Here is a 23,822-nt window from a genome sequence, read left to right on the forward strand (position 1 = left end):
CTGCAGCCCTTACTCACATTGAGTAGCACCATAGTCCCCTGGCAAATGTAGAGTAGGTTGCTACTCATTGTAAGTGAGAGTGGAAGAATCTGGCACAAAATGGGAAAATGCAAGTTCATAGGCACATTGGGGGGAAATAACTAGAAATGCAGATATTCAGTGGGAGAGAGAAATGTCAGTAATGCTGAAAAACCTATCAGTATGTACAGTGAAATTCCAGTTTAAAATATCATATATAAATCAGTGTGATTTTTTTAGCCTGCATACACAGCCTTAATGTCGTAGAGCAAAGAGGTGATAACTGTCTCTCTTTCCCAAATTGGAAGGAGTTCAGGGAACAATGAAAAGGAATAAATTGACTGAAGTGTCCAATTTAAAGTGTGCAGATTGCAAGAATGCAATATATCTACATTCTGGGATAGACAAAGAGGGCAAGCGAAAGCCATCTGCAAGTATTTGAAGAGTATAAATAACACATAGGGAGAGGAACTCTTTAGGATGGTACAAAGGGAGGTAAAATAATTAGGAGTAATGGGGTTAAGAACAAAATTAGGTTAACTAGCAGGAAAAAATCTTTGACAGTGAGATCCATCAGATTGTAGAAAAACAATGAGAAGTCTGGTGGCACCTTAAAGACTAACAGATTTATTTGGGCATAAGCTTTCGTGGGTAAAAAACCCCATTTCTTCAGATGCATCAAATGAAGAAGATGTGGGGTTTTTTACCCACGAAAGCTTATGCCCAAATAAATCTATTAGTCTTTAAGGTGCCACCGAATTCCTCGTTGTTTTTGTGGATAGAAACTAACACGGCTACCCCTCTGATACTTGTCAGATTGTGGACTATTCTTCTGTAGAAGCTGAGTTGTTTTTATCTTTAAAAGTAAAAGCTCAATGACCTAATAAGTCTTTTCCATCTCTAATTTCTATTGTTATACAATTTACTTACCAAAGACTCTGAATGTAATTTATATAACTCTTCCAGCCTGTGTTGGCCAATGAAATAAGGGACCTCCACCAGATCATCAGCTGCTGTAAATCGATGTAGACTCATTGACATCTCTGGTGCTATGCTGATTTACATCAGATTAGGATTTGACCTCTGGACTTGCTTTCAAACTTGACTTTGCTACATAGGAGAGAAACACACTAGCAATTTGCATCATATGATTGACTAACTTTTTGTGGCCAGGCTTAATACTTTGTAACCCTTTTAAATGTGTTGAAGTTTATTAGTTGCTCCAAACTGACCTCCATAGGCAGATCCACACTATGTACAAGGACATCTGACATTTTTAAAATGTATTTATAATCTGTATCTTTCCATGAGTACACTGATTTTTGGCTTCCAGACTGTTCTCTCTCCTTGTCTTTGTCTACACTTGCAGCATAGTCACATTTGCAAGCACCATGTTTATACATGCGTCTTGTCAGCATAGTGCTAACACAGTCTTCCTGGCCATTGTAGATGGGAATGAACCAGACTATAAACTGTTTTACAAAATTGTTGTTTGGCAGTTCCCTGTCTGCCCTGGGCAGGGAAGCTGTGTTAGCACCCAGCTGCGGAGAACTGTGTGTAAACATTGTGCTGCAGCAGCGTAGTCAGGGCCTTCCTGTATGATTTCACTCTTAATCATCTTCAGTTTGGGTCAGGATTGATTTATTTTTTTAATTCAGTTTTATTTATTTTCCTTTAACACACAGTTTGTAATTCATCATTCACAGCTGCAGACTCCTATATGTTTGGGTTAACCTGCTTTTAATAACTTTCCGTGCATGTGTTTTTTTGTTTGTTTGTGCCAGATTCTCAGCAGGGAGATTGAGAATACAGAAGATGTCATCAGGCACATACAGATGGAATCAAAAGACAAGCAGCATTCCAGAGCATCTAGATTAAAGCATTTGACTGGATTGTTGAAAGTTAAATATGGACACTTTTTAAAAAAAAATCCTTTTGGGTATGAGTTTTAGCTGTGGTAGATGTATTGATGGTAGGGACACAAGAAGTTAGTGGGACAATGGCAGAATAGAAAGCACGTTGCAAGGGAAAAGATAAATTGGTTTTTCACTGAAGAGAGTACATTTGAGGTAACAGAGGCAGGGATTTCTTTTGTCAGTTCCCTGGCAGAGCACAATTTGTCATTTTCTTGCGGAGACCACATTATTAAGTTTGTTAAGAAGCACTGCATGGATCCAGAGGTTACGAAAAAAGATGAGCTGTGGCATACCAAGAGCCAGCTGCATTATAAGAGGTGATGTTCTTTCCAAATAACGTACTTTGTGGCCAAGATGTCTCGTTGGGTTCTCTTTTCGTGTGCTTGGAGTGCAGACACTGACTATATGCAACTGTTGTTACATTTAATGGCTTTTTAAACACCAATTTATATAAGAAAGGGAGGCAGTGTCGTCTAGTGGTCACAGCGTGACACTGAGATTTGGGACACAATAATTCTATTCCCAACTTTGCCCCCTGACTTGCTATGTGCCCCTGTGCAACTCTTACCTTTTCAGTGCTTCAGTCTTCCAACATGTAAAATGTACATAATAATGATATGTCCCTACACTGCACTGCTCTACCCATGCAAAACAGTCATAACCAATGGCCAACTAAGATGCTATTATGGCTATTTTATATGGCCAGTGCAGCACAAAGCAACCTTACTGTACTGATGCATCTGACCTCATACAACTAATAAGTCATGATTCAATCACTGGATTATCATAGGGCCTAATTTGTGTTTGCAAAGTGTTCAGAGATTCTTGGATTAACAGTGTTTTAAATATGTAAATTATTTATTATCATATAAATCAATTATTTTGGATGTGCAGAGTGTTCTGAGCACTGGACAGATGCAATCAAATAGACTTTAAAAAGTTTAGTATTCCAGAAGACAATCTTGCTGCAGTTTTCCTCTGATAGTAGTGTTGCAGTGATTGGGAAGAATGATAGTGTTCCAGCTGAAATCAATCCAATAGCTGGTTAGCCAATACCTGCAGCAAATCTGGCATATTAAAGATCTTCCAGTGCCAGTTGATGAAATCATTTCCAGCCACTTTTCTTCTTGATCAGAGATAACAGCTCCTCTTCCAAATGTTTGGTGGGATGATGATTATTATTGTGGAACCACTAAAAACGATAAAGCATGTTCCCACAAGGTGTTTGGGTTTACAAACACAGAGGAGGTAAATGAATGACAGGTGTGTAAGATTTCCTGGATTCTTATTTCTTTTCCAAAGTGGGAATCTTTTTCATCAGCAAGAACAATCAAAAAGTGGAGCAATATTCCACTTTCTGAGGTTTGTGGTGTTTTTAATATAGAGAAATGAGCTCTGAAAACTCAGGTTGAAGCTGGAGATGGAATTGTAATGATTGAAGTACATTAATGAACATAAAATATAAAAGTGTCATGATCAACCTGAAAGTCACTTTTTTTTCTGAGTTTTGTACCTACTGTAGTTACAAATAAAACCTAATATTACTGTAACTGAAAGAACTTAGTAAATAGAAGAGAAAAAACTCCACCTCTGCTTTTTCAGTTTATTTACTTTGTGCATTTGACAATATTTTGTGTACAGACAGTTTTCTTGGTTCCCCTCTTAGTCAGTCAGTTAGATTCCAGTCCTGAAAAGACTTACGCACATGGTTAACTTAATTCACTTTGAGTGGTCCCATTTACAATCAAGGCTGTGGGACTACTCGCAGTTCAGGAAGTTAAGCATGAGCCTAGGTCTTTGCAGGATTGGGGGTCTTAGTTATAGTTCTCTCTTGATGAGAAGACCCCTTGAAACAAAATGAGGAGCAGAAAAACTCATATACACATTTTGAAAGGGAAATTAATGGGCCCTCTTGGAAACTAATTTTGTTTAAAAATTAGCCAGTTGAAAAATATGCAGTTACCGGTGCAGCAGAACTTCCCATTCCAAAAAGTACCATGACTGTTACCATAAAACCAGACAACACCATCAAGGGAAGATAAATGGAAGCAAACGTATATGAAGAAATAGTAATGTCCTACAGGACTATGCGAATCAAAATATTAGAAAATTCCCATTGGATGATCAGCTGTGCACCAAGGGAAATGTAGAAATCTGCTGGCAAAACTGTTCACAATGCAGTGCACTGAAAAAGACATTAAGAAATTGCTATATTTTGCATAGTGGTGTTTTTAGTACATCTTGGGTAACAGTGTTTTATATAAGTAAATTATTTATTATCATAGAAGTCAATTATTTTGGATGTGCAGAGTGTTCTGAGCACCTGGTTCCATTGAAGTCAAAAGCAAAACTCTAACTGACTTCAAGGAGGCCAGGATTTCACCCCCAATATGTTATAGTTAGGTTAGGCAGAATTGGATTTTTCTTTTTTTTATAATTTCAATTAATAATATCAGTGTTTAATTTTAAGCATTTTACATTTTTTATCTATTTAAATTTTCACAGTTGTACAAAATTATGGGGAAGTCAAACAACTAGGGGTCAGTTAATAATTAGTTAATGACAGTAGACATTGAGATTCAAAAGTTAAAGCATTATAATATGTAATATAGGAAATGTCCCAACATCACACATAAAAATATTCAAAATAAATAGCCTTAAATCAAAATTCTAATAATTTCTCAAGCAGCATTTGTCTTAGTTTGTCCGTCTGTAAATTTAGATTAATGATCGAAATATTTTTTGTCAGTTTGTTTGGGTGCAGTGAAATTGACATTTACCGATTTTTAAAAAAAAATCTTATCCTTCCAAGCCTAATTGTATTTTGAGTAAAGTTCTAAACTTGACTTAGTGTTCTATTGTGGAATTTTGTGAACAGATTTATCTAATGATAAACCACTAAAATGTTACACATACTGAAAATGTGCACTGAATTGCATATTTTGTGTGCCACTATCTCATAATGCAGCTGCAGAGAGTGGAGCTGCACTTAGCCACTTGAGTTGATTCAAATCTTATACCATAACAAATAGTTTTTCAACTCACTAAAAGTTGAAGTCTATCTTTTCAAAAGCCTAGAGGGTTTAGCAAGAATCTCACCGTGCTTGAGCAAAATGGGATAGTAAATGGCGTTGTCTGTGTGATTCAAGTGATTTCTAACTGTAGAAGCCCTGTTCCAAAGATCAAGAAATTGATGGAAAGATTCCCATTGACTTCATAGTGTGTTGGATCTGGATAATGGTTCTTTCACTTTCTCTTGTTGTACTTTCTGCCACTGACTCAGTATTACATAATACCTCTTGGTCTGCTAGAGTCATGCAACCTTCTGCTGCATCTATTAGCAGATCATTGGTAACTCTTAGATCTCTTTCGACCTTAATTATTATTCTTTCTTTATCAAACATGCAAATTTTGATAATTTTCCCCAGTTTCCTTTATTCATTTCTCTTGTTCTTTCAGCGGAGGCATAGGTTACTGAGCTTTAGGGAACAGTGAAAGTCCCTTCTCCTCTCCTAGGTGTTTACCTGGTGGAGTGTGAGATTGATTATTATTTGTGAGGGTTGGTCCTTTTCACTGTATCCGAAGATGTATTTGTAAGAAGGGAATACACAATTTATACATATAAAAATAAAAAAAAACGACATATTTTCTTGAAAAATCTCAGAGATGACATCTACAAAATTGTGTGGAGCTTAAAGTGTTTACCAGTGCTACATTTCTACTCTTATACAACTTACTTACCTGTGCTCTAAATTTTGTTTGAAAGACCTCCTGATGTTCTCAAGCAGAGGTGGACCTTAAAGATATTTTTGCTTGTGGTATTGGAAAGGAAGACAGCTAAGGCCCCTATTCAACAAAACAAGCTGAAATATGTGTAAGTCCATCCATTTCAGCACTTAGCCATATGTTTACATCTCATTGAAGTCAATGGGTCTGAATCATGTGCTCAAGGGCTTTGATGAATTGGGCCTAAGGCCCTGATTAGGCAGTTGAATCCATACAGATGGATGCTTGTGCCCATATGGAGCCCATTGACTTTAGCCGGACTCTGCACAGATACAAGTCTCTGGCTGCAGAGATCTGATTGCAGGATTTGGGCCTGAGTTAATGAAGAACATTTTAAAGCCTTGTCATGGGCTACCCTTGCCTTCATTTCAGCCAAATCTTCCAAGATATAGAATTTTTTTATGAATAATTTCTGAAATACGACATGAAGGGTAAATTTTGTTAGAAGAGGTTGTTGATTCATTATAGTATAATTCCTGCTGATAGTTTTGTTTTATGCATGTTAAATAGAAAGCTCATAAATGTCATATTTTTAGAGCAGTGGTTCTTAACCTTTACTGCAGCCTGCAGCCCTCTGGTTCTCAAAATATGTTCTCGCACCCCTTATCAAAAATCAAAATATGTTCTCGCACCCCTTATCAAAAATTGTTGAAGTAGGTCAGTTCTTTAAACCTAGATATATTTTTTGTTTGTATATTACAGTAATTGTTAAAAAGTGTATAATGTTAATAAATACGTAAGTTTGATTAAACAAAGTAGTTGTACTTACATGCCTGTGCTTAATTTGTGTTTTTGATGATTTACCTTCTAAAAAAATCTGGCATGTCTCGCACTCCTAGAAAGGGCATCTCGCACCCCAGGTTAAGAACCACTGTTTTAGAGCAATTGCCAGATCCTTTTATTAAGGGTCTTTGTGGCTACAGGGTTTGTAGGTAGCCAAGACCTCTGCTAGCAACAGCTACAGATCAGGTTGTGACCAGATTTTACCACACAGAAAAAGAGCAGTACATTCCTGTACACGTAGTCCCATTCATTCCAATGGGACTACTCTTAGAATAACGTACTAGTTAGCATAAATGAATGTGGCAGAATTTGTCCTGTGATGGTCTGGCAGTATCTCTGCTGAAACAATTATTGTGTGAGGTCAGAATGACCAGTAGGAATACAATATGTGTTACAGCTATGCTAACTTTTTACTGTATATTTCAATTTAAATACATGTCAAACAATTACATATTTATAGGGTTTGAAGTGCATTCTAAGTGGAACCTTGGATGATAGGAGCTCTTTCAAATATCTGTTTGATGTGAGCATATTTTCATATAAATATTCAAAGCTGTTCAAAGTAGAACACTTTTGGACGCACAGCATGTAGAATTTACTACTTACCTCTGCATCAAGAAATTATCCGCACATAGTAGATTTTGAATTCCCTCAGTAAAACTGATTCCACTAGTTCTGCACATTATTCTCCCTGTCTCCCATTTAGCATGTTAGTTTGCTGACAGTAGAGTACACAGCACTTAGCAGCTGGTTTGTGGAACCATCAGTCAGGAAATTGTATGATAAATAGGAGGTAGCCAGGTTTAGTGGCACTTTATTCTGCTTCAGCAGTTTTAGCCTGACTTTGGAAAAGTCATCATGAGGTATTTTTCCAAGGGTTGCAACAGGAGATGGCTACAGTGCAGTAACTTATTACACATACGCTTGAGTTATGATGCTTACCAGCTGTATTGCTCATGTGTAAATAATAAACTGTGAGATGGATAATTATGGCAGATGCTAGATATTCAGGTCTGTTCTAGCCATGCGGGGTTGACTTGAACAGTTCTCTGTGCAGTGATGGAATACTTCTCTTTCCAAGACAAAAACCACAAACGAAATGCAGCCAGGACACACAGAGAAACTTAATATTAAAGGACTCAGAAATGTATTCTTTGAGATTTTTGCCTCATTAAATGTCAGTACAGGATGACAGAGGTTAATGAAATGACTGTATAACACAAACACATTAAATACTACTTTCTTCATCTGTACAGTTAAGATAGGTCTGGGCTATAGGTAATTTAATATTCAATATTCCAGTCCTGAGACAAAAAAATTATAGAAGATCACATTTAACTTTAGGGCTAATCCTGTACATGGCTAAACTGTGTTTAAAGAGGTAAATAGGGGAACTGCGCTCCAGAGTGGAGTTTCAGCCTGGCTCGGCAGGGATGGAAAGTAAGCTGTGCATCTTGCACAAGTTTGTTCACCTTGTGTGAGGTGGGGTATGATGCTATTTGACATGCCTATGGGGATCAGAATCCAGCCCCTCGGGACAAACCTCCCCTGTCCCTTGTTTTCCTCACAGTTACTACTGTGAGAGAGGCAGTGGGGAGAGAGATGTTTGTTGACAGTGGCTAATATGTCTTGGAGGAAAATAATGTACAGCAGGAGTAGGACCCCTACTCGGCTTACATTATTGCAATTAATAGGCTACGGGGTGGGGAGCACAGCATACAACAGGATCCCACACTATGTAGACATCTCTCTGTGCTGCTCCTGCTCCTTCAGACATTTCCCCCTGGTTTCAGGCTGTGTTGTGGCTTCTGGGACTGGTGATCGATGCAAAATGCATTTCATGCACGGGAAGCAAGTATCTTCTGGTCCCCCCATAACCACATACTCCTGTGAGGTGTATAAATTCCTGTGATTGACTGTGAGTCCTGTAGAAGTCAGCAGGGCTCAGCACAGGTGTAGGAGGGGATCAAATTGCAAGAGTGTAGGTATTTATGTCCAGTTAGTAAAGTAGGGCTAGAATTAGGGCTACCATGACTAGGGTTTCCCTGCTCATGTTAGGAAGCCACAATCACTTTTCAAACAGGATCGGGCCCCAAGTCAGTAAGTGGCAGAAATGCACTGTAACTAAGTGCACTGTAGTTGATACTTAACAAATAGCTGGCACTGGGGCTGGACAGGAAATTTCAAATGTTTCAAAATTGTCATGAAAAATTGGAAATATTTCCTCAGAACTTGTGTGAATTCCCCACCTCCCCCCACCCCATTATCTCTTACACTCCTCCTTTTCTACCAACTGCAGCTGGTTGGAGATCTCAAACATTCAAATTTTTGAGAAAAAACAGAGGCAAAATCCAATTCCTCCCCCTTTTTTTGGAACCTCACCTGGCTTGATGCAATTGTTTTCAGAGATAACGTAATCTAAGGTGGGGATTACATTTAGCTGAATACAGAAGGAAGAAAATACACATAGAATTTACCCTAAGAATCATAGCAAGACTGAAAAAGGTCTCTCTAGCTTGGTTTTCCCGACTGATCATAAATAAGGATTTTCTCTTTTTAGAATCCTTTTTAGTAAAACCATGACATTACATAACATCCGTTCTCATCAGGCTTTAGGATCACATAAACATATGGATTTAGGACAAAATAAAAATTAGTTAATAATTGGTCTGGATAGGTAGGTTTCACCCCCCAGGAGACAATGGGCTTTTCAACTGTTATGTTGCTGCTTGAACACTGTCTCCTCCATTCAGAATTGTAATGATGCATTAAATATCTTTTATAAAATAACATTCTTTACATTAGACAGTTGCAAAGGTATGAAAATGTTGATAGAGATCTATAGTATATTAAAACTAGAGCATCCAAAATGGCAGAGAGCTTTAACTCGAGAATTATGTGGAAAAATGAGGGCTAGATTGTTCTGACCTGTACGCAACCTGTGTAGTGGCGGGTTGGGGACGAGACTGTGAGGAACTGTCCCCTCTTGTGTAATGGATATAAGGGCTGTCTGGAAGTAATAGGAATTGCAGTGGCAGCTTCAGAGTTGGCCCTCCCAGGAACAACTTGCCAGAAATAGGGTGGGGAGTAACCAAAGCCATTTCTCCCCTCCTCTTTACATGCCTGCCAGCAGAGGTGACCAGCTGCATGCAAAGAATATGCTGCATCCTTTTCAAGGCTGAGGAAATGAATCCCCACGCCCTGAAGCACATAATTCCTGATGCTTCCCTTTGGTGCGCTGCAGCACAGCGTCTCCTCCAATGCAGCCTTTCCCAATCACGTTTTCCTTCTAACTTAATTGTAATTTACTCCAGATTGTACTTTGTATGCCTGCTGTTTTAGTTGTACATTCCACTGTATCTTTTTTACTACAAGCTATTTGTACTCTATTTTTAGGTCTTTCTTTCAATAAATTTTTTATTTGTTTTAATATGAAAAAAAATAGAACCAGGGATGCTTACAAAAGGTTCAACAATCCTTTTGATCTGACACTTCACATGTGTGCACTGTAATTATTTATTAAAGGCTTTTTTATGTAATTTGCCATTTAAGATAGAAAAAGAGTATATGAAAATTAATAAATGAATATTCACGCTCATCTATGCAAATTTTATGGGGCAAACTCTGTTCAGTTACACCGGCATTGTATTGAGAAAGAAGAAGTTGACCGTACATCATACAAGAGTTGGCACATCATGTGAGATGTGTAATTAATATTAAAAAATAGCTGCATGATATATTCATATTTGGAAACCTTATTTGTTTTTCAGATCCACCTCACCTTTTCCCAGCATTCCACCCTCCTGTGCCAATCGATGCAAGACATCACGAGGGACGTTACCATTATGAACCATCTCCCATTCCTCCACTGCATGTGTAAGTATTATTTTCCACATTGTGATATTATGGAGCCTACAACAAGAGACAAATATTGGAATCCTTATGGTACTTAAAACTCTGTGCCTGGAAAGCTTTGCAGCTTTCCTTTTCAAGCTGGAGAGCAAGATTTACGTTTGGAATGCGTCGAGTTTATCTGTTCATGGATTCACTGAAGCAGAACCAGGCTGGTGCCTTAGGAATGCCTGTTATAATAGGTAGCTGGCAAGTGTCACCTATATATTTTGCTGATGTTTATTCTGTGTGCTGTCATTCTATAAAATACTAAATTAAAAAGGATAGACCCCTATGAAATACTGCTAAACAAAATGTGTACTTTCTCTGGATTAGGCTTGGGATTCTTCATAGCTAAGATTTCCTGTAACATCAAAGCTTTTTCCTAGTGACTGCCATGAAGCATAATGAAATTTTGGGGGAATTTTCATAGCCCCTGTTGTGTGTGTGCACAAGCAGTCAGGTGATTGATGGGAATGTCACCCAAACAAAATGGCAAATGTAATAGAGCACATGGTTTACACAAAGATAAAAGAAAAGAATGCCAGTGATAACGTGCATTAGAAAAAGAGGGGAGAGGAGGAACCCTGTGGAAATAACCATTATCTTATTCTATATGTAGAGAGGAGTATCAGATTTGCAAAATAAAGCAATGATCTTTAGTTGTAATGTTCAGAAAACTGCCATATACCATAAAAAAATGGAGCCATAAGGAAGGCTTACTCCTGTGCTAAAAGTCTTGATGTATACATTTAATTATATCTAATAATCACCCCTCTTGTTGAGAAAATAAAAGAAGAAATGCACAAGTAATACTTTGAAGAATAATGCTAGTTGTTTAGATGGCAGATTGCATCTCCATGGCTATTAGTTACAGCTGTGTAATTACATATATACAGAAGAAAAATGAAGTTGTTTTAAAACAAGTCCTCCTCTGTGAGCAGAATTAATTGATATTAACAATCCTAACTACATGCCCAAGTACACACGCAATATTTTACCAACAGTTTTTTTGGATTAGTCTCCTATTACTGAATTTTAATTTCAGAGCAAATTTGCCTGGAGGGAAGTAATAAATCTGTGTTGCAGTCTTCCTTAGGCATTAAAGGAAAAGTGGGTATTTACAGAATGAAAGAGAGAGTACAGAAACTTGTGATTTATTCCTTAGAGTTTCACTGATGCATCAGTAAGTATTTACACCGTAATCAACCATGCAATAAAATACATAAAATAAAGATTTTGATTTAAACCTACTGTTCAAAAACAGGGACATTTTGAATTAAGGTGGAAGCAACATACAGATTCAGCCCTTTCATTCCAGGTTTTGCAATGCATATGAAGCTAAATTCTGAGGTAAGCTCTTTAGAGTCCTTCACAGGGTTTCTAAAGTCAGCCTCTGGTGGAGGCTTAGGGCATGATCCTGCTCTCTTCAAAGTCAAGGGAAATTATGCCTTTGGCTTCAACAAGAGCAAGATTGTCACCGTTTACTGTTATTTAATAATACCTGGTATTTAATAGCATCTCTCATTCCAAAGGATACCAAATTGCTCTGCAAACTAATATACAGATTCTGGGCCTGTAGTTTGCCGAGGCAGAGATTTCAAGGATGAGCCCTATTAGGGATCACTTTCCTGTTGCTGAAATGCATTAGTCTCTTGGGTGTATCACAACAGTATTTTACCAGTGGTTAGCAACAGAGCAGAGGCAAATTTTAGGTAAGCAGAATGTGGTTACTCAATTTGGAATATGAAGAGGAGTTGGGGTTAAAAACCTATTGTGACAAAAGCGTCACAAATTCTTTAAGAACCATAAATGGTCAATATCTCAGTTTAGTGTCTCATCTGAAATACAACAATACACTCTCTTCATACCACGTTGGGTCAGTGGAATCAGAACTGACTCAGAAGGAAGAGTGCCACTTATTGAATAACCAACACCAATACTTCCTGCAGCACCCTGGATGTCTCCCACAACTGCATAGCTCATAAGAAACAATAGGATTTTAGCATGAGATCATGGGCTGCAGGCAGTTGTTTGACACGCATGTCATAGTTTCAGCCTTTAACTTTAAAATTAAAATTTCTTTGTTATTGTTTATTTATTTTTACATAAACTTAAGCAGATTCTTCCCTTCCGTTTGTTTATGCCATTGCTGAAATGATAGGGTATAACATACCCAGTATGTAATGGACCCAATATGATCAGTGTAATTAAATGTAAATATGTCATTAGGTAATTGTACAAAGGAAACTTTCAGACTATAACAGCTTTTTCATAGGCATTTTCATAGGTTGTAGAGTTTTCAAAAATTCACAGTACTGTATAAACATGATGGACACCAACAGCTATGTCTCTGGTGTAAATCCATCTTTAGGAACATTGGATTTTGGCTTAGAAAGGATTAATCATTCTTTTGGAGACATTATTTGGATAGTTGTCATGGCATCCTTTTAAAAAAAACCGGATTTAAAGTTATTTCAGTTTCTGGGAGACTGCGGATAGGGCATACAACAGGAGTCAGGAAACCAAGGGTTTGTTCACTTCTCTGCCACTGACTCTCTCTATGTGAGTCACTCAGCTTCTCTGCTCCATATTTTCCCCATATGTAAAGTGGGGTTAATGATGGTTTTGCAACTTTGCAAAGCTGGTTGAGATCTATACCTAAAGAATGCGGAGTCTTACTATAATTAGGTATCAATAGAACAAATGAGGAAAAATACAGAACATTTCAAAAAGGTCTTGTGCACATGATGGCATCTGGGCCTAAAATATCTTTTTTGAATGACAGGCAAAACAAAAAAAAAAGTCAATATCAGTAAACTTTTAGGGTGTAAAGGATTCTTGCATAGTTCCACCATTAAAGATATGCATATGAGATATTAGGATTTTTTTTTTAATTACTCATGGGCAGAAATCTTGTATCCCAAATTTCACCCTGGAGCAAAATTTTATAACTGAGTTATAAACCCCTAAAATAGGGGTTTATGTTCATGGTGGAATTGCTGACAGATTCATATGTATAGTAGGACTAACAGGCACTGCTATAATTATGCTATCGTATCCTATCATTAAAGATTCCATTGAAAGAGGTTTATAAATTGCTCTTCTTCTTAGATAAACCACCCTACATTAAGGCATCAACAATATGGTGCAGAATTAAATTAAAATCTCATAAAATGAAATATGTTCTGTATTAGCTGTTTGACACTTAATTTGCCTCTGAATGAGGAGAGGAAATCACAAATTAACCTGCCTTTGTTTTCCCAACCGTGGCTTATTAGGTGTTAGAACAACTGCAATTACAGCCCAGTAATAACCCCCCAACCCTTATGAATATATACTGAAATGTGTCACTTTGTGTTACTGAAACCTGTTTGTTAGAACTGCTTCAGTTTTCCTAGAATTTCTTCAGTTTGTAGCTTAGCAGGAAGAAGCGTAACACACTTTCCCTCAACAGCAGCACATAAACAGTGTTAGTAGAAACTATATGTGTCTCACTTTTCAAATTCAAAGCATGAATCTAGGTGACTTCTATTAATGCAGTTGTATTATCTTCTGTTGAAGTAACAAGTTAAATTATCTTGTAACTTAAGCACTTGAAAATTAAAACAGACCAAAAGAAAACAGGGATTCTGTGATTTTTCTGTTTGTTTGGCTCTTTCCTCAATTTATTAACTGGATTTCTGCAGTGACAAATCACTCTTTGATTAACTGTGGTTTCTTGCCTTTTCCATTTACTGAAACATCCTTCTATAATTCCACCTTTTCCCGCCAGTCACCAGCCAATTAATGGATGGCCATGTCCTTAATACATTTGAAACCATGCTAGAAACCACAGTTATTTAAATATAATGTGTCACTATCAGCATGCTACCCTGGCCCTTGTGAAAGGGAATTATTTTTTCTGAGAACCAAATTGTAACCATGCAATAAAGTAGCTTTGGTGGTAGTCAGACTGGCTGGCATTGTTTTCAGTGTAACAAACAGACAAACAAACAAAAAAAATTGCCAACACTGATCAGGGGAACTATGATAGAATCTTGTTGTCAAAGACAAAGTAAGTGTAAAGTAGTGTAATTTTCAGCCGGGGAGCTTTTCACTTCCTGTGCAGGATGAGGGTGTCTTTTATTTTACAAGGAAGCCAGTGTTGTTTAATGGAATTCACTGTGCAGGGTAGAAAATTCCCTAGAGGGCAGGTAGAATTTTAAGGCACTGGAATTGTACACTCTTTCTGTCTTCATATGTAATATGCTACCAGTTTAGACTTCACCTCTTATCCGTGTATAATCTACATAGCCTACTTACACATCAACCCTGGATTTGGGCCACTGGGTCTGTGTAAGGGAGTGAGTCTAGGTTAGACTGAAGGAATACCTACAATGTTGTAACTTATGTGCTGAGGGGTCAGAGAGGAGTGTCACAAGACAACTAAAAGGAGGCAAGGTACAAATTAGTGTCATCATCTTCCAACTCCTCAACACATAAGTGACACCAAAACATAGACTCCCGACTCTTATTCTAAATTACACATTGGTAAGTGGGTGTAAATCTATTAGTATCTGAGTTAACAAAGTCTAAGGCTGCAATCCTGCAAACATGTACATACACGCTTAAATTTGCGCAGGTAAGTAGATTCACTGACTTCTGTGGGACTATTCATGTGCTCCAAGTTAAGCATTTGTGTGGAATGTTTACAGGATGGGACCAAGTTCAAATCAGAGAGCCTGATTCTCTGGTGCCTTGCATAGTCATTTACATCTGAACAAAGGGAGCATAAAATGCATGCAAATCAGCATGGTGTCATTTTAAGCCTAATTTTCACAGACACTAATGACTACACTAGACGGAAGGCAGAGGAAAGTTAGGCCCAGATGCTCTAACAGTTCAGAGCAGTTTCTCAGCCTTTTTGATACCAGGGACTGGCCTGCTGCCTTCCTAATCTGTGTTAGGGAGAGCTCAGGGACCGACACCAGACCACGGACCGGTCATTGAGAAACATTTGAACTTATACAAGTCTTACACATTGTGAATTTGGTTCATTTAATTCAATGGCAGTTCTACATTTGCGGGGCTTGGAGGATTGGACTCATAATATATTTTCTGTAAAGCAAGAATCTCTTGCCACACCAGGGTGAAAAGAAATCTGGGTTTTCTCTGTCTCTTTCTCTACTACTTTAATTTTTCCTTTATACTTGAGTTCCCAAGCTCCTTTCCCCTGTAGTAATTACAATGTCTAGTGTCTTACCTTTAGACCAGTGCCTTGGCAGGTGGCTTCTCAGCTTGGTGCAGTGCTATTTGACCCTTCCACAGCAGGAATGGAAATCACACGGGTCTAGCCAATGTTGCTAGTGGGACAAGATTTAACTGCTCTGTGGCTTGGAACAGATTTCCTGGGACAGCCAAGAGCGATTGAGGGATGAAGGCTGAGTGGCACATGGGCCTTTGAGGAAAGCGAATGGACGTCGGTATCGGAGACATTCAGAGCCATCCAGGAAAACATTTAGCTGTAAGCAGGCACAATGCTTGTGTTATGTAGGAGGCAGCTAAAGAAGCCTTCTTCTGGAAGTGGGGAGGCACTGTGTCTCGTCATCATCAGAAGCCAGTAACCATGGACAGCTGTTAGAGGGAAACTTGAAGTTGGGCTTGGGGCTGCTGGGAGCGAAGGTGTAGGTCAGGTGGTGCCAAGAGAAGGCAGAGGAGATGGGAAATGGAAGCTTGGAGCAAGAACATCAGAACAGCCATACTGGGTCCAACCAATGGTCCATCTAGCCCAGTATCCTGTCTTCTGATAATGGCCAGTGCTTGATGTTTCAGAGGGAATGAACAGAACAGAACAATTTTGAGTGATCCATTCCTTGATGTCCAGTCCTAGCTTCTAGCAATCAGTGGCTTAGGGACACCCAGAGCACAAGGTTGTGTCCCTTTCTGTCTTGGCCAATAGCTATTGATGGACCTATCCTCCATGAATTTATCTAATTATTTTTTGAATAGTTATACCTTTGGGCTTCACAACATCCCCTGGTAATGAATTCCACAGGTTGAATTGGGTGTTGTGAAGAAGAATTGTGTTGGGTGAAGAAGAACTCCCTTATGTTTGTTTTAAATCTGTTGTCTATTATTTTTTTCAGTTGACCTCTAGTTCTTGTGCTATGTGAAGAGGTAAATAACACTTCCCTATTCACTTTTTCCACAACAGTCATGATTTTATAGAGCTCTATTATATCCCCCGCAAGTCGTCTCTTTTCTAAGCCGTACAGTCCCAGTCTTTTAAAACGCTCTTCATATAGGGATTAAGGGATTTTCATACCCTTAATTATTTTCCTTGCCCTTCTCTGAACCTTTTCAAATTCTAAGATATCTTTTTTGAGCTGGACCAACCAGAACTGCACACAGTATTCAAAGTGTGATCATACCACGGATTCATATAGTGGCATTGTGATATTTTCTGTTTTATTATCTATCCCTTTCCTAATGGTTCCTAATATTCTGTTAGGTTTTTTTGGCTGCCTCTGCACACTGAGCAGATGTTTTGAGAGAACTATCCACAATGACTCCAAGATCTCTTTCTTGAGTGATGACAGCTAATTTAGACCCCATATTTTGTATGTATAGTTGGGATTATGTTTTCCAGTGTACATTACTTTGTATTATCAACATTAAATGTCACCTTCCATTTTGTCATCTAGTCACCAGTTTAGACAGATCCCTTTGTAACTCTTCACAGTCATCTTTTGACTTAACTATCTTGAGTAATTTTGTGTTATCTGAAAATGTGCCACCTCACTATTTCCTGCCTTTTCCAGATCATTTATGAATATATTGAACAGCACTGGTCCCAGTACAGATCCTTGTGGGACCCTGCTATTTACCTCTCTCCATTGTGAAAACTGACCAATTATTCCTATCCTTTGTTTCCTATCTTGTAATAAGTTACTGATGCATGAGAAGATCTTTCCTCTTATCCATGGCAGCTTACTTTGCTTAAGAGCCTTTGGTAAGGGACCTTGTCAAAGCCTTTCTGAAAGTCCAAGTACAATATATTGACCCCATCACCCTTGTCCACATGTTTGTTGACTCAAAGAATTATAGTAGATAGGTGAGGCATGATTTCCCTTTACAAAAGCCATGTTGACTTTTCCCTGACATATGTATGAGCCTGATAATTTTGTTCTTTATTATAGTTTCAACCAATTTGCCTGGTACTAAAGTTAGGCTCACTAACTGTAATTTCCAGGATCACCTCTGGAGCCTCTTTTTAAAACCAGCTTTACATATTTCGAGTCATCTGGTACAGAGACAGTTAATAGTTCTGCAATTTCATATTTGAGTTCCTTCAAAACTTGGGTCCATCTGATCCTGATCATTTATTCGTGTTTAATTTATCAGTTTGTTCTGAAACCTCCTCGACTGACACCTCCAATCTTGGAGAGTTCCTCAGATTTGTCACCTAAAAAGAATGGCTCGGTTGTGGAAAGCTCCACCTTATCTTCTGGAATGCAGACCAAAGCAAAGAATTCATATAGCTTCTCTTCAACCGCCTTGTCTTCCTTGAGTGCTCCTTTAGCACCTCAGTCATCCAGCGGTCCCACTGATAGCTTGGAAGGCTTCCTGCTGGTGACGTACTTGCAAAAACTAATAGCAATTTTTTTTTTATCTTTAGCTAGTTGCTCTTCAAAAAAATCAGTGTTGCATTAGCTACCCCTCGGTCACCTGGTACAGACGCTGATTTAAGTCATAGGTTAGGAGATCAGGTTAGAAGAGAATGTGGGCTGCCTAGGAGAGAAAGGAAGCAGGAACCAGACAAAGTTTGTTGGATACAAAGGCTAATGTGTACGTACTGCTTGTACATTATTTTGTTGATTAACGGAACAGCAAATCAGTGGTCATTTGCTGTCAGTTGCCTGGCAGCTGTGATGTAGAGTAAAAAGGTCTGTGTCCTACACCTGGGGCCTCAGTAGATAGTTTTTCCAATGCCTGGACTTTTACAAACTAGGGAGAGGAAGCCTGAATCTAGACTAGAGTTGTGGTCTCCTGCTTCAGTATGCAGTGTTGCATTATTTGGAATAGTGAACAATGTTTTGTTTAGCTAAAGTTACTTGTTTAGTAATATGGACCCTGAGAATTACAGATCATAAATCCTCATTTGCAAACACACCTGCAAAACAGGTTTAAAAGTAGACCATGTCTTTAAAGAGTAGCCGAGAATTTGGAAAAGCAAACTATTCTGTCTATGTATGGTAGCATGTATTTTCTGTAGAAAAGGTTTCTAGGGGGTTTGGCTTCCCGTTTTCTTTATTATGAGAGATAGTTGCAGAAGAAAAATATATTATTTTAGTGCCCACATTCATGATAGTGCTCCCCCTGTCCTGAAGTAGGTAACTACTTTTAAATATCGCTATTTAAAACAATTTCTGCATACTTAATTCTGTAGTCAGCTTTTAAACCTCTCAAATATATGCCCTGGCTGAACTGGATAACATGTATATGGAAACCATTGAAAAAGGACAGTCTTGTTTAAAAGTTTGATTATTTTAGGAAACAAATTTTAGATTAAGTGGGGTTTTGAGGCCAAATGCATTCCAATGTAAGTGGGTACAACTGCATTGAAGTCAAGTCAGTAGAGTTGTCCGTGATTGAACCAGACTAAATTTGGTTCTCAGTGTTCATTTTCCTATGCTGCTGATTCCTCATCCTTGCTTCTCCTGCTCTCGATCAGCCTTTGTTTGTCACATCATAATCTTCTCCACAGCAGTTGATTGTGATGTCAGAGGATTATGACTTTAGAAGGGAATAAACAACAGGAGCAGGTGAACTTAAAAAAACAAAGGATCGTTGTTCTTCTGCTGCAACCACAGTGACTTCAGGGCGGGGAAAAGGGGATATACACCAGGAAAACCAAGAGAATTTGGCTCAAAGTTTCAATACATATGTAGTTTTTAAAAATAGAAATTACCCCACTAAAAAAAATAAATCTTGAAAATAAACACAAAGTGGAAAATTTTTCAGTTTGGATTTTTTTGTTTGTTTTATTTCACCTCCTTAGTCTCCCTTATCTCCCTCCCACTTTTTCTTTTGCTCCCCTTTTCCAGTGGCATTTTCATTTAAAAACAAAAAGGGTTATTTTGAAAAAGTGCCATTTTCTGTCAAAAATGTTTTCAATATTAAAAATTCAACCAGCTGTACTAGAAACTTTCTAGGGCCTGTCTATTGGCCTAATGGAAGACCTAAAATGCCATGTTGGTTTGTTTTTACTTCCTTTCTCCCACATGTTGGGCTGGAAATGCTAATGCTACAGCAATCACCGCCCTTGGAGGGAGGTGGGGTGCATTGAACAGTGACATATTTGCTGTGTAGAGGAGCAGCACTGATGGACTCTGCAGTGACAATGAGTTTGTAGCAGTGCTTTCAGGGAATGTAAAGTGGGGGAAATAAGGGAAAACCCTTCCACATCAGTAAGGAATCATAGGATATGATCTTTCTCTGCAAACCCTCTCTGGATTAAACCCAAGAGTTGCTGGGCATAGACCCTCACTTTGATTCATACATGGAATGGATTTAATAACACAAGATGTCAAAATGAATTAACTTTTACAATAGGAACTCTTTTTATGTTCATCAATATCTCTTATGAAGATGGCAACTTAGAATCTTACCATTGGACATCAGTGTCACTTGGCTGCCTTATCCCAGCAGGGCAGTTAGTTACAATATTTATGTAAATTTTCAGGCTTCACTTGAGGTACAGTGGAAACAAAATAAGTGGCAATTGGAATAGTAGCTCATATATCCCGTACACAATATTGTTCTGCAGAAATGAAGAAATAACTTTGGGTGCTTTCATATGCATGTGTGTGATTTATCTTTGAATAATAGGACAAAGATCTTTGTCTCTGCATAATATAGACTTGAATTTGAGTTACTCCAGATTTACATGAGTATAATGACATCATTTGGCCAGATTCTGACTATAAAAAGCTGGAAATATGAAAAGAAAGCATAAGTAAGGAAAGTATTCACACAAAAGATAATGGGAAAATTTCCCATCAGTGATTCATTACTTTTTAAGTAAAATATTATAGCTTAAATATATAAATAGATTGGAATAACCACATTGCTATATTTATGCTGTTTGAAATATCTAAAATCTCATTCTGTTATCAGCTGAAAAGAATGCAGTCTTTAAATATAGTGCACATTCGGAGTCTCTGAGCCCGTGGCTTCTTGGACAAAATTCCTGTGTTCTTTGTGCTGTAGTCAGCAGTATTAGTCAAGTGAGCAGATATTAACTGTGGTATTCACATTCAGTGAACCGGAAGCAAGCCAACTCTATAGAGGCTGCCGTCAAACCTGTTGCAGTGGCCTGTGAGGTACTGGACTGTGACGGACTTTTTTCTTTTTTCTTTCTTTCTCTCTCTTTTTTCAGCAAAATGCTTCCACTCGTGTTAAGTCTTGCTTCCAAGAGAACTGAAATTTACAGTCTTAGCATAATTTTTTTAACAATAAAGTTACGTTATGAATTGAAAGTTCATCCCCAAATTAAGGTAGTATAAACTGTTGGAAACGAAAGCTATGTGTTTATCATGCAAAACAAAGAACATCTTCCACTACCACATTCTAACACACTCCTACTCTACTTAGAGTAGTCCACCTTCCCTCTCCCCCACCCCCAAAACAAAGACATGTCGTTTCTTGTAGTCTTGGAGCACGAATTGAGTTCAATTCAGAACTTTCCTCAAGGGAGACCAAACAAAAATCTAAGCAAGGGCCTGTCTATTTCTCTCCCTGTGTGTGTGTGTGTCTCTGTCTGTCTTTCTGTCTTTGTAACTACTGAGAGCAGGCTTCTGGAGCCCCTCTTCTCTAAGTTTCTCAAGCCTAAGTGTTAACTAGCTATTTGTTGCACATTCTGTGGTCTAAGTGAACCTACTGTACCATGTCGAAGTAACAATACAAATTTAGGCCTCAATTCTGCCCTGATATGTGCTTTGAAGTCCAATAGGAGTTCTACCCATGTACCTGAGGAGAGAACTGGGCTCTGAGTTGTTGCTTGGTGATATTGATTAAAAGATAAAATGGTTTAAAGAAAAATGTTGTGCTGTTTAAGTTTATGTCCTTAGGATACTTTATATGCCAAAAGGAGTTAACATCTTATTTTGCAAGGTGCTGAGTTCATTCTTCAAGGGGCTGAGCACCCTAAACTTCCTGTTAAAGTCCACAGGAGGTTAAGTTTCTCAACCCCCTGCCAGATTGAGTCCTTAGAGACTTATCCTGCCATGAATTATGACTGCACTTATAATTATTCGTGCATGGTATTTCATTGAAGTTAGTGACTTCACTGGGACTCCACCAGGAAATGACTATACACACCACTGAAATTCATTGCAGACCAAGGCCTGAGGATTGTATCCTTCTCAAGTCAGGGACCTCTATTCTATGTTAATTTTTTTTTTTTTAAATAAAATGTTGTGTACACTTGTGACACTGTAGAAAATTATTAGCGATCATTTCAAACTGGGAACGAAGTCTAAATATAGCTGATTTTAATGACTACCGTTTGAAATGTGTGCATCATAGACTCTTTCACCTTTACATCACCAGTTCAAATCCAGCCTACCTTACAATGTATGGTTACCATGGCTTTTTGTTGGCCTATATAAATGAATTTGATGGCTGAAATTCAGCCCATATTGTAGAGGCTACCAACACAAATAGCTCTATTTGACAACCTTCTAGACACTTTCAGCAGAGGGGGCATGGACTCAATGGCTCCTGAGAATCAACTACTCTCTACCTCTGGAGGCAATCCCTTCAGATTGTGATCTGCACACATCATCAAGACAACATGAGGAAGTTTGCACTGCTGATAGCCATCCTGTACTGTGGTACCTGTTCTGTGGAGATTTTGTTTGTATAATGTAGCTTCCAGTTTTAAGAAATGTAACCCATAAAATCCATTTACCTTGTACAAGGACTTGTTATTTATAGATTTTCTCCCTATGCTTGCATACATTTGTGTGCAAGAATCATTCCTAGCTCTGTAGATTTACTTTCCAAAAGGTCTATATTACAGGCGTTATCCAAGAACAACCTGTTGTAGCTCCAGCTATGGAGGCACACTGGTTTGGAGTAGCACCAGAATTGTTTCTTCTTCTGGCTATGGCGTTTCAGTTGTCCACATATGTTCAGCACCTAGCCAGAAGTGACTTGCAGTGCTGATTCTGTAGCAACACAATGTTTCCGTGTGCCTGCGAGGTAAAGTAGTAGGAAAAACTGAGAAAGTTCTGAAAGAAACATAAGAACTTGGGATAGAAGCAAAGAGAATGGAGCAATGGCTATTTGTATAAGTGTTTTTTGTTTCAAGTTAACCTTAATATAATTCACCTTTAACATAGGCTGTGTTTGACACAGTGGTACTAGAAGCATCCTGGTGCTTGTCACACCTGCTTCTTTGTTTGCCTGAAATCATTGTGTGTTGCTGGAGGATGGAAGATATTAGCCTACAGCTCCTTCAAAAGGCTCTGCTCTTGGAGCAACAAAACCACCCAGCCCTGAAGCAGCTCTGATTCCACAAGGTCACTCCCAGCGTTGGACGTGTGGGTGTACAGATGCACCACAATACCCATATACTAGCCTCTGCTATACAGGCAACCTGCTTAAATGGAGTGGTTGGTAGAAGCACACCAACCCACCCCTCTCCATCCCCAATGGCTCCTGCTCCCCGAACTTATTTTCCGGAATTGGCCCCTGCTTTGGGGCTTGTTAAGAGAATAGTTTAAGTACATATACATACATATATTTAAAACTGTATGGCATTTAGTGAGGTACTGTCAGAACACTTGAGATCTTCTGATGTTTAACACAGTTGCCAATCCCTGCATTACAGTGAATATTAGTTTTGCGCTGTCCACCAGTGCAGCGATGAAGAGCATCTCTCCAGTAGTGGACTAGCAACCACTATTAATGCTCAGAACTGGCATCACCATTCTTACCAGAACTATGGTCCTTTCAAATTAGAATGTTTGTAAAATGTTTTCTTTGCAACCACAGAATTTCAGTGGCAAATTTAAGATCAACAATATTCACATTTCCATAATTGAATTTGACTTTTGAAATTTAGTGACACTCGTTTTTTAAGCTCTCAAACTCACCTTCTAGCATGTAAATTAGGAATGAAGCAAAAATCCCACAGGGCTGGTGTTTAATATTGTGAATGTGATTTATTTTAGGTGTTATAAATGAAAGGATTTTTTTTTTAATTTGAAAAAAACCCAAAAAACGGTACTCAGCATTACAAAGCAGACATTGAAGACCATGTTCATTTAAGGGTAACGTGAGAGCCTTTCCAGGCAGCTAGCCAGAATAAAGAATGCCTTCTGTGCTACCTTCGTGGAAATAGGTAAGGGAAGAAGAGAAGCGCAAACTTGTTGAACT

At 38.4% G+C, this 23,822-nt stretch overlaps 1 protein-coding gene across 5 annotated transcripts in view; it reads left to right on the forward strand.

Moving 5' to 3' along the window:
• Positions 1–23,822, forward strand: part of GLI3 (GLI family zinc finger 3) — a 243,283-nt gene that overhangs the window by 121,287 nt on the left and 98,174 nt on the right. For all 5 annotated transcript variants that reach the window (XM_074945305.1, XM_074945306.1, XM_074945307.1 and 2 more), the window contains one exon: positions 10,274–10,379. In XM_074945305.1, coding sequence (XP_074801406.1) covers positions 10,274–10,379 — 106 coding nt within the window. The remainder of the gene's footprint in view (positions 1–10,273; positions 10,380–23,822) is intronic.

This window comes from Natator depressus, chromosome 2, assembly GCF_965152275.1.
Source record: "Natator depressus isolate rNatDep1 chromosome 2, rNatDep2.hap1, whole genome shotgun sequence".
NCBI classification, from domain to species: Eukaryota; Metazoa; Chordata; order Testudines; family Cheloniidae; genus Natator; species Natator depressus.